The 11000-nt window shown below is 47.9% G+C and overlaps 1 protein-coding gene across 1 annotated transcript; it reads right to left on the bottom strand.

Moving 5' to 3' along the window:
- Window positions 1-4902: 4902 nt before the first annotated feature.
- Window positions 4903-9699, bottom strand: ACTG1 (actin gamma 1). Its single transcript, XM_056549731.1, has 6 exons — window positions 9545-9699; window positions 7389-7518; window positions 7059-7298; window positions 6310-6748; window positions 6026-6207; window positions 4903-5939 (listed from the first exon to the last, which is right to left on the bottom strand). Exons 2-6 carry the CDS (start codon window positions 7512-7514, stop codon window positions 5796-5798), a joined length of 1131 nt encoding a protein of 376 aa, XP_056405706.1. The 5' UTR covers window positions 7515-7518; window positions 9545-9699; the 3' UTR covers window positions 4903-5795.
- Window positions 9700-11000: the final 1301 nt, after the last annotated feature.

Here is an 11000-nt window from a genome sequence, read left to right as displayed (position 1 = left end):
CCATACTCTTATAGTGCCGCCAAAGCCTGCAGTATTAAACTAATCCCACATAACACAATATGATGCCAAATTAACTGGTTGCCATCTAAGGACAAGCCGGCTCGTCCTACAACGGCAAGCGGTGTATGATCCGGGCCCGACTCGAGCCCGCGCCATACAGACCGACCCCCGGCTGATTCCTGTAGTTGGCTATCTACTTGCGTCGATCTCCACGTGCGGCTATTAACCCTTTAGATCGCCGCTGTCAAAGTTAAAGGGACATTTAAACCATCCCTGGTGGTCCAGTGGAACCACATTGATCTGTATGAGGAATCTAATGATTCCTCCTAAAAGTCCCCTAAGGGGACTAAAAGTGTAAAAACAAAAGAACCCATTAACCCCTTCCATATTAAAAGTTTGAATCACCCCCCTTTTCCCAAATTCCATATAAAAAAAATATGTAAGCATAATAATAATAAACATGTGGTATCGCCGCGTGTGCAAATGTCCAAACTATAAAAAAAATACCAAAGTCCAAAATTGCTTATTTTTAAGTCACTTTGTATACCCTAAAAAAAATTTATAAAAAGCGATCAAAAAGTCCCATCAAAACAAAAATGGCACCAATAAAAACTTCAGATCACGGCACAAATAAATGAGCCCTCATACCGCCCTGTATATGGAAAAATAAAAAATTATAGGGGTCAGAATTTTGGTGCGTGTAGTTAAAATTATTTTTAGGAAGTAAAATAAAACCTATATAAATTGGGTATCCTTATAACCGTATGGACCTACAGAATAAAGATATGGTGTCATTTTTACCGAAAAGTAGAATCGGGAGCCCCCATCATTTACAAATTGGCGTTTTCTTCCCAATTTTGCCTCACAAATATATTTGTTCTGGTTTTGACGAAAAAAAAATAAAATAAAATAAAGCCCTCATATGGGTCTGTATGTGCAAATTTGAAAGCGTTATGACTTTTAGAATGTGATGAGGAAAAGAAGAAAGTGGAAAAACTCTGCGTCCTTAATAGGGATCGACCGATTATCGAATTAGAGAATTAAAATGCACGGAATATTGGTATAAGTCATTGGCTATCGGCCTGAAGTTCACAGGTTATCAGTATCGGCTCTAAAAAATCAGTATCGGTCGATCCCTAGTCCTTAAGGGGTTAAATATTTAGAATCCAAATAATAAACACACAGTGTCCGATACAAATCCTCCAAATAATAATATTCGAACACAACATACCACCACCATATGGTGCCAAAGTAAAATACAGTAGCTAATGATATCCCCCATTATACAGTTGTCCCTCAACATACGATGGTAATCTGTTCCAAACGGACAATCATTTGCTGAAACCATTGTATGTTGAGGGATCCGTGCAATGAAAAGTATAGGACAGTGGTCTCCAACCTGCGGACCTCCAGATGTTGCAAAACTACAACACCCAGCATGCCCGGACAGCCAACGGCTGTCCGGGCATGCTGGGAGTTTTAGTTTTGCAACATCTGGAGGGCCAAAGGTTGAAGACCACTGCTATAGGAAGTTATTACTCACCTGTCCATGGTGCTGCCCTGGATGTCGCCCTCCATCGCTGTTGCCACGTCCCCGGACCGTCTCTGCTGCGTCTCTTCATCGCCGTCATTACGTCTCTGCGCACGCCCCTCCTATTGGATGACGGGACGGCGTGCGTGATGACGACAACGGAGAGCGCTGGCGATGCAGAGGATCGCAAAGAAGACGGTCCGGAGCGCTGGTACAGGTGAGTGACACCCACCGGAGCACACGGGGCACCTTACACGGCTATCCGGTGACAGCTGAAGCAGTCTGCGCTGCCGGATAGCAGTTTATGCGATGGCCCCGACATAAAAAAAGCATTGTATGTTAATGCTGCCTTCAACATGCGATGGTCTCTGAGAGTGATCGTATACTGAAATTATTGTATGTCGGGGCCATCGTAGGTCGGGGGGGGTTACTGTATTAGATCCCTGTGCCAAAATAACTCCAATAGCCACAAAATATCACCATACAACACCCAAATAATATGCAGCATCCAAATACCACTGCACAGTGAGCTGCTCTATCAAAATAACCCACCATACCACTATAAAGCCTAAATAAAATGTAGTATCCACATAAATCCACCATATCCTACTACCTAGTTTTAGTTCTCTCCTATATTTAGGGCTTTCTTCCTAGTAAACAAGGGCTTTGAGCAGTGTTTCCCAACCAGGGTGCCGCCAGCTGTTGCAAAACTACAACTCCCAGCATGGCCGGACAGCCAACGGCTGTCCGGCCATGCTGGGAGTTGTAGTTTTGCAACAGCTGGCGGCACCCTGGTTGGGAAACACTGGCTGTGAGCAACTGTCCCCTTTGCCCCAACCTAGAACTAGCCCTGATAACCAGGTATACAGCTGCTGCAGAACCTCTTAAATAGAAAACAGGAGCCTTTTATTGTTCACTTGTCAAAATGAAGGTCTGCAGCAGCTGAAGGACCAATATCCCATTAGCTCTTTATCCTAATACCTTATGCGGTGGAGATACTTGGGCACCTTTGTACACCCCCATAATGACACCTGACCACACAATACCAACCAAATTGGTGATCAAACTAAGTCCCCACCCTTTCGTACCCACCCCCACTTGCTATATATACCCTATGCTACTTCACGCAACACAAAGCTCTTGCTGCGGCGCAGCGTCATCTGTTCAGTAGCACCGCTTTTCTCCATAGAAAAGGACGTGTATTTAAAAATTGATTAAATATGCCAGGTTTGGGGGGGGGGGAAGGGGTTAAGACCACCAGCCACTTTACTCCTGCTGGCATTGTATTAAGTGCAGAGCAAGTAGAAACATGTTTTTTTGCTGAGGTAATGATCCCGGTTGTGGGGGCTGGAGAGCGGCTTTAGTGCCAGGGCTGCGGTTGGGCTCTGGAGGGGGGGGGCGACGCATAGGGACATCTGGCATCCAAGAGGACCTGATAACATGTAGGTTCTTTGTGCACAGACAAAGGATTCCCAGAGAGCGGCATGCTGAATCATCAGGGGGTCCTCACAGGCAGACAGCTCCCAACAAAAGCTCCATGTGAGGTGAACGTTAACCCCCTTGCTTCTGGTCTGTGCCGCCCGCCATGTGTCCTCACACACTAGAATACTTTGGGTACATAGATAAACACCCAGTATCTTGTTCAAGAAAAGGTAATGGTGCCAGTCTCACATAGATCATTGGTTGCGAGTTCATGCCATAGACCAGTGGTCTTCAACCTGCGGACCTCCAGATGTAGCAAAACTACAACTCCCAGCATGCCTGGACAGCTGTTGGCTGTCTGGGCATGCTGGGAGTTGTAGCTTTTGCAACTGCTGGAGGCACCATTTGGGAAACACTGCCTTGTGCAGGAAGGGCATGGTATCCCAGGCTCTAGTACCATTAACCCTTGGAATGCTGGGAGTTGTAGTTTTGCAACAGCTGTAGGCACCCTGGTGGGGAAACCCTGCCTTTGCCATGTTCAGGATGGGTGTGGCATCCCAGTACCATCTAGGAGGTCTGCAGGTTGAACACCACTGCCATAGACAAAACTACTAAGACTGTTTTCCAACCAGGGTGCCTCCAGCTGAAGGCTGTCTGGGCATCCTGGGAGTTCTGCAACAGCTGGAGGCACCCCGCTTGGGAAACACTGGTAAGATTTGGAAGTATGGTCTTGGCCCCCCCACATCCCAGACCACAAGACTGCAGATCTTCTACAACCAAAATCTTGCTTTGATCTTTGAGGTGCATAACCTTGATTACTTTGACCTCTAACTGCACGGTCCTCAAGCACCCCCCCACCCCCAGAGTGTCATGTTTAGGATTTCCTTATTTAAAGGCGATATTATGGTCAGTGCAATAGTCACTGGAAGACTAAGGAAACCCTGAACCTGTTCAGGAGTTCTAGACCATGCCTTAATGTACACAGTGGCATGAAGTTTCCCAATTGTGGTGTGAACCTGAGTAGTGTCCTACAAGACCAGTGGTCTCCAACATGGATCCTGCAGATGTTGCAAAACTACAACACCCAGCATGCCTGGGAAGTTGTAATTTTGACACATTTTTGGTCCACAGTGATCACTGATCTAGACCAAAACCCTTGTGCCAATTACATAATCACTCATTTAGTATGTTGATGTAGTGAACATTAAAAAGCCAGAGAGGGCGCTGTGCTCTACTCACAGCTCTTTAGTGATGCTATGCTAACCAATAGACCCATGACCACTTACCTTGTCACAGAATGTAATTGCCTGATGGATAAAAAACCTATCCACAACCACTAAGGCGTCAATGGGTTTTGTATCTTGGTACGAGATAGTTAACGGATAAGAGATTTGTTGCAGAACTAAACTGGCTGTAGATTTGCAACAAAGTTGATGGTTTCCTGGAGGCATGGATTAGACCAGGCACCTTTTTAGACTACATATCCCATGATGCATTGGGCACCATTTTGGCTGGAACATTGGAGATGCTATGCTGTCCAAGACATCTGCAGTGCCAAAGGTTGCCCATGCCTGGACTAGACTTGTATTAATAGGCTTGGCTGTAGCTTTAAGCGATTATCTGGCATTATCAATACTGCTTCCCATGAATAGCACCACTCTTGTCCTCAGGTTGTGTGTAGTATTGCAGCTAAGTACCATTAAAGTGAATGGAGAACACTTGTAATACCACACAACCTAAAGGTGTTCTTTCTAACCCCCTTTAAATTAGATCAGTATTTGCCAACTGGGATGCCTCAAGTTGTTGCAAAACTACAACTCCCAGCATGCCTGGACAGCCTTCGGCTGTCCAGGCATGCTGGGAGTTGTAGTTTTGTAACAAGGCATCCTGGTTGGGAAATCTTGCGTGAGATTCCCACCATATCAGCGTTAAGTAACACAGACACAAGATTCTCTTTACTGCAGCGCTTTTATTTTTCTCTTACACAATGAAGTGTTTCTGGGAGTTACAATTTTCAACTTCAAGATGACTTACAAATTTTGGTTTTTCTTTCTACTGTCATGTGTGAACATTAAGGCAACATACAAAAAAAATTTACATAAATTAACTTGGATGAGTAGATTTACAGGTGTAACTTCTTCCGACCCTTGTTCAATGTTGGGAGTACAAACTGGGCTAAACGAGAAAAAAAATATAAGAGAAAACTGGTTCTAAGGCCTGGAGGCCATGGTTTTATGTTTCACCATACTAGAAGAAAAGTGTGGCAAGATGAAGTGAAAATTCCTTCATGAACTCCTACCAGCCTCAGAAATGAAATTCTGGAATATTAAGCGCTAAGAAAAAAATTGGATACCTGGAAGCCTAAACCTCAAGATACCCTGTGCACATCTCCAACCTCGACTTCCTCCTTCAGACAGGCCCCAAAGGAGGAAGTGTCATGAACAATACTGTCGCAGATCGGCAGCCTTTCACAGAAATGCTTCTTTTCTACGTAAGACTTAGCTTAAATGGACACCCAGACTGAATGCCAACCAAGTATGGTATCGGAGATGTGTACAGGGTATGGATATGCTAGCACTGACACCACGGGAATTGGGTGGGGGGGGGGGTGGGTTTGTTTTCGGAGACATGTCCAAGTCTTGCATTACAAAAAATGAAAAAAAAAAAAAAATCCCCGTCAAGGTTGTGACTTTAGAGTGTCTCACATTCCGAGGGCAAGTTCGTTTGGAAGTTGGCTCTATTCCAGTTTCACGAGGCTAGCATGAGGTGTACACATTTGCCGAGGCAAATTAATACTTGAAGATCTCATGCAGCAAATGCAAGGCATCTGCTAGCAGTCCGTTTAGAAGCATTTGCGGTGAACAATGGATGGGCCAGACTCATCATATTCCTGCTTGCTGATCCACATCTGTTGGAAGGTGGAGAGGGAAGCCAAGATGGAGCCACCAATCCAGACAGAGTATTTGCGCTCGGGTGGTGCAATGATCTGTTGAGTAAGAGATGGGCCATTAGTGCACTGACTACACCAACTCCTCAGGTATCTGTGAGGAACACATTAGAGTCATGTCTTACCTTGATTTTCATTGTGCTAGGGGCAAGGGCAGTGATTTCCTTCTGCATTCTGTCAGCAATGCCAGGGTACATGGTGGTACCTCCAGACAGGACAGTGTTGGCATACAGGTCCTTACGGATATCTACATCGCACTTCATGATGGAGTTGAAGGTGGTTTCATGGATACCGCAAGATTCCATACCTAGAGAAGACAAGACATAGGGTTAGCACTGTACTATGTACAATAGGTTCGTTAGGCCATAGGCTTCACAATCAAGACTATTGTCAAGGACCAGATACCTACCCAAGAAGGATGGCTGGAAGAGGGCCTCTGGACACCTGAACCTTTCGTTTCCGATGGTGATCACCTGACCGTCAGGCAATTCATAGCTCTTTTCCAGGGATGAAGATGAAGCAGCGGTTGCCATCTCCTGCTCGAAGTCCAGAGCTACATAGCAGAGCTTCTCCTTGATGTCACGCACAATTTCTCTTTCGGCTGTGGTGGTGAAGCTGTAGCCTCTCTCAGTCAAGATCTTCATGAGGTAGTCTGTCAGGTCACGGCCAGCCAAGTCCAGACGGAGGATGGCATGAGGCAGGGCATAGCCTTCATAGATGGGCACTGTGTGGGTCACACCATCACCAGAGTCCATCACGATACCAGTGGTACGACCAGAGGCATACAGGGACAGCACAGCCTGGATGGCAACGTACATGGCAGGGGTGTTGAAGGTCTCAAACATGATCTGTAGAATAAAAGGCAAGGTTAGTCAGTGCACAGAATGCCAGCACACCCCAAACCATGCCGAACATGCCATCATGCAGGTAAAAAAAATTCTAGAAAAACCAGTGAAGGAAGAACAGAACAAGCAGAAACCAAAATAATGAAACAGAAACCTGAGGCTTCAGGAGGGAAATGCCAGAGGAGGTACAGAGCCCTGGAAATATTGGAAAGAAAAACGTGGAGTCTGAGAAAATGAAGAATGAAGTTTACAGGGAGTGTCCCAAAGAAACATGTATCTAGTGGAGGAAGTGGTGGGAGGGGGAGAGACAAACCTGTGTCATCTTTTCTCTGTTAGCTTTGGGGTTCAGGGGGGCTTCTGTGAGCAGGACTGGGTGCTCCTCAGGGGCAACACGCAGCTCATTGTAGAAGGTGTGATGCCAGATCTTCTCCATGTCATCCCAGTTGGTGACAATGCCGTGTTCAATGGGGTACTTCAGGGTCAGGATACCTCTCTTGCTCTGGGCCTCATCACCTACATAGCTGTCCTTCTGACCCATGCCAACCATGACACCCTAGGGAGGAGCAAGATGCTGTTATAGCCACTAGTCACATGACAGAAGATACAAGACAGAGCTTCTAGGTAGTTATTTCAATAGACAAACCTGATGTCTTGGGCGTCCAACAATGGAAGGGAAGACAGCACGGGGAGCATCATCTCCAGCAAAGCCGGCTTTGCACATACCAGATCCATTGTCAACAACAAGTGCGGCAATCTCCTCATCGGCCATTTTACTGCAAGAAAAGATGAAACATGGTTAACTTCTGTTCGGAGTCCATAGTGATGTTATCTAAGAATGACCATTTAAGTCATAAAAATGGCACCATAACTATAAACAGGAAGTCCATTGTAACAGTGGTCACCAGCCTAGTCCTCCAGGCCCACCAATATTAAGTTATTGTTTCTGTTACTCCATTGAAATAGAACAGGGGAAAAAAAAATAATCCTGGACTATGGGTCTTGAGGACTGGGTTAGGAACGATGCATAACATTAAATGCATCATAGGGTTAATGGTACTAGGGCCTGGGATGCCATGCTAATCCTGCACATGGCATAAGGCAGTGTTTCCCAACCACGGTGCCTCCAGTTGGTTGCAAAACTACAACTTTCAGCATGCCCAGGGTTAATGGTACTAGGGCCTGGGATGCCACGCCCATCCTGAACATGGCATAAGGCAGTGTTTCCCAGCCAGGGTGCCTCCAGCTGTTGCAAACCTACAACTCCCAGATTGCCCAGGGTTAATGGTACTAGGGCCTGGGATGCCACGCCCATCCTGCATATGGCATAAGGCAGTGTTTCCTAACCAGGGTGCCTCCAGCTTGATGCAGAACTACAACTCCCAGCATGCCTGGGGTTAAATGCATCAGGGTTAATGGTAATAGGGCCTGGGATGCAATGCCCATCCTGCACATGGCATAAGGCAGTTTCCAATCCAGGGTGCCTCCAGCTGTTGCAAAACTACAACTCCCAGCATGCCCGGACAGCCAACGGGCATGCTGGGAGTTTTGCAACAGCTGGAGACTCCCTGGTTGAGGAACACTGACATGGGCACAGGATTCCAGACAAAAGAAAGTAGCCCTAAAGCGGGTGTAGTAAGGTGAACAGTATCCTGCATATACATGAAGTGCAGGATTTGAAGCTGCAGATTTTAATGTGAACAAAGACTGAAACGAGCTCCAAATCCGCAGCTTCAATTTGTGCATGAAATCATGCAGGATGATGTACATGTGAAGACATACAAAAGCAATTAATGAGAAGCAATTACATGAGTGAGCGGCCACACCCAGCACCAGGCCGCGCCCTATAACACTCACTTGGCATTAACCTTGTGTCTAATCCCCGACCACACCCGACAGAGACCGGAAACTGCACCACTGCAGTCCCACCCACCAGAAACCGGACGTTTGAATTTGCCTCCCACCCCCCAGCCAATCACAAGCTCTGTGCCCTAATATGGAAACAAGAGGCTCGCTGATGACCACGCCCACCAAGCCAGCCGACTTTTTCAATAAAGCAGGGCGTGGCTTATACCATTCACTGCGTGAAGCACAGGGGGAGCCGCAGCAGCGGGCTTAGTCATGTCTACAGGAGGGGCGCGCCCGCTCATGACGCATGCACCCCCCCCCTCTACTGTTAGGAGTGGTGCAGCCCCCACCCTTCAGCTATGAAGTCAGGCGCCTCACACATCCCCCTCTGCTGAGGCCTCGTTACACTAAACGGACAAAAGTCCGGGGGCTGCCCCGCCCTGCTGAGGCACCTGTCACCCTGCCAACACCGGCTTACACAAAGCCGTCACTTCACCTAGTACGACAGTTAACTCACTTTACGGCTATACATTCCCACATACAACGCCATTCCATCCCACACCCAACCCTTCTAGAAACTTCTACATCGAAGCCCATGTTAAGTCCTATGGCCACCACGTGACCAGCCACTGACGTCAGCCGCACCACGACCTTCACTTTGCAGCTCGTGCCCCCACAAGGCACGCTGGGAATTGTAGTTCCTCCACAAAACCATAGAAATTTCCATTCATGCAACGTTCGCTGCGTCACAAAAGCAACTAAGAGCCTGAAACCCAGTAGGAGGCTACTACCGCCCACACCCAACGGGAACAACGGGTGAGGACACCGCCCTAAAGGGGGCCACAAGGTAAAGGCCGCCATAAGCTATAAAAAATAAACACCGTACATCCAACCACCACAAGCCGAAGCAGGCCGCCCCGGTCTCGGGAGGAACCGTGCTGGAATCTCCTTTACCTTAAGAGTTGGGGGAGTTTTTCCTTAACGATAAGAAGCTGGAATAGGCTGTGCTGTCAGGTCCGCTGCCGCCGGCTGAATGAGACTCAGCAGCGGCCGTTATGCTATTTAAGTTCGCCGGCTGGAAGCCACGCCCGCCAGCGCGCGGACCGAACATCGCCAAATATGGGCATCTTTCAGAAACAAGACGCTCCATTGGCCGGCGGGGCGGGGGAGGAGGCGTGGCTCTGGGCGGGGAAGCCACGCCTCTCCCGGAACCCCTGAAGCTGCATGAGCCTGCCGGGGGGGCGTGTGAGGCTGTGAGCGCGTCATAGGGGAGCGGGTCCCGCCCTGCAGCCCTCCACTCCTTGGGTTTATGGGAAATGTATATTATTAATATTATGTTCTCTTTTATGTAAGAATATGGATATAGACTCTATTAGAGTGTCAGCTCTTTGGTACTATGTGCAGTCCTCTATAGAATGTGTCTATATAACACTGTTTCACAACCAGGGTGCCTCCAGCTGTTGCAAAACTACAACTCCCAGCCAGTCTATTGTCCTCCAAGCAGGGTGCCTCCAGCTGTTTCAAAACTACAACTCCCAGCCAGTCTAGACCATTGTCCTCCAAGCAGGGTGCCTCCAGCTGTTACAAAACTACAACTCCCAGCCAGTCTAGACAATTGTCCTCCAAGCAGGGTGCCTCCAGCTGTTACAAAACTACAACTCCCAGCCAGTCTAGACCATTGTCCTCCAAGCAGGGTGCCTACAGCTGTTGCAAAACTACAACTCCCAGCCAGTCTAGACCATTGTCCTCCAAGCAGAGTGCCTCCAGCTGTTGCAAAACTACAACTCCCAGCCAGTCTAGACAATTGTCCTCCAAGCAGGGTGCCTCCAGCTGTTGCAAAACTACAACTCCCAGCTAGTCTAGACCATTGTCCTACAAGCAGAGTGCCTCCAGCTGGTGCAAAACTACAACTCCCAGCATGCCCAGACAGCCTTCGGCTGTCTGGGCATGCTGGGAGTTTTAGTTTTGCAACAGCTGGAGGCACCCTGCTTTAGAAAACTCTGCCATATACTGTCAGCCTCTTGGTACGTGTGGCCCTCTATATAATGTGCCCATATAGTTATAAGACCAAAACCCCAACCTCTTCCCCCTAATTGTGGCAAACTACAATTGCCCCTTGGAAGGAGCAGCGCCATCTTTGCCCATGGTACCCGCCGTAAGCCGCAGCGCCACTGCGAGGCCTACAGTGCGCCACCCGTCACACCAAGCCTTATGTTCAATTGATCTGGTGTCAAGAGCTTACAATCTATAGAGTGGTGGTCACACCCTGAAGTATGGCGCCAACTATGCCCTAGAACAGTGTTCCCCAACCAGGGTGCCTCCAGATGTTGCAAAACTACAGCCTTTCATGCTGGGAGTTGTAGTTTTGCAACAGCTGGAGGCACCTCTGGTTGGGAAACACTGCCCTAGA

The sequence above is a fragment of the Hyla sarda genome, chromosome 13, assembly GCF_029499605.1.
Source record: "Hyla sarda isolate aHylSar1 chromosome 13, aHylSar1.hap1, whole genome shotgun sequence".
NCBI classification, from domain to species: domain Eukaryota; kingdom Metazoa; phylum Chordata; class Amphibia; order Anura; family Hylidae; genus Hyla; species Hyla sarda.
This window is presented reverse-complemented; position numbering and strand designations above follow the sequence as displayed.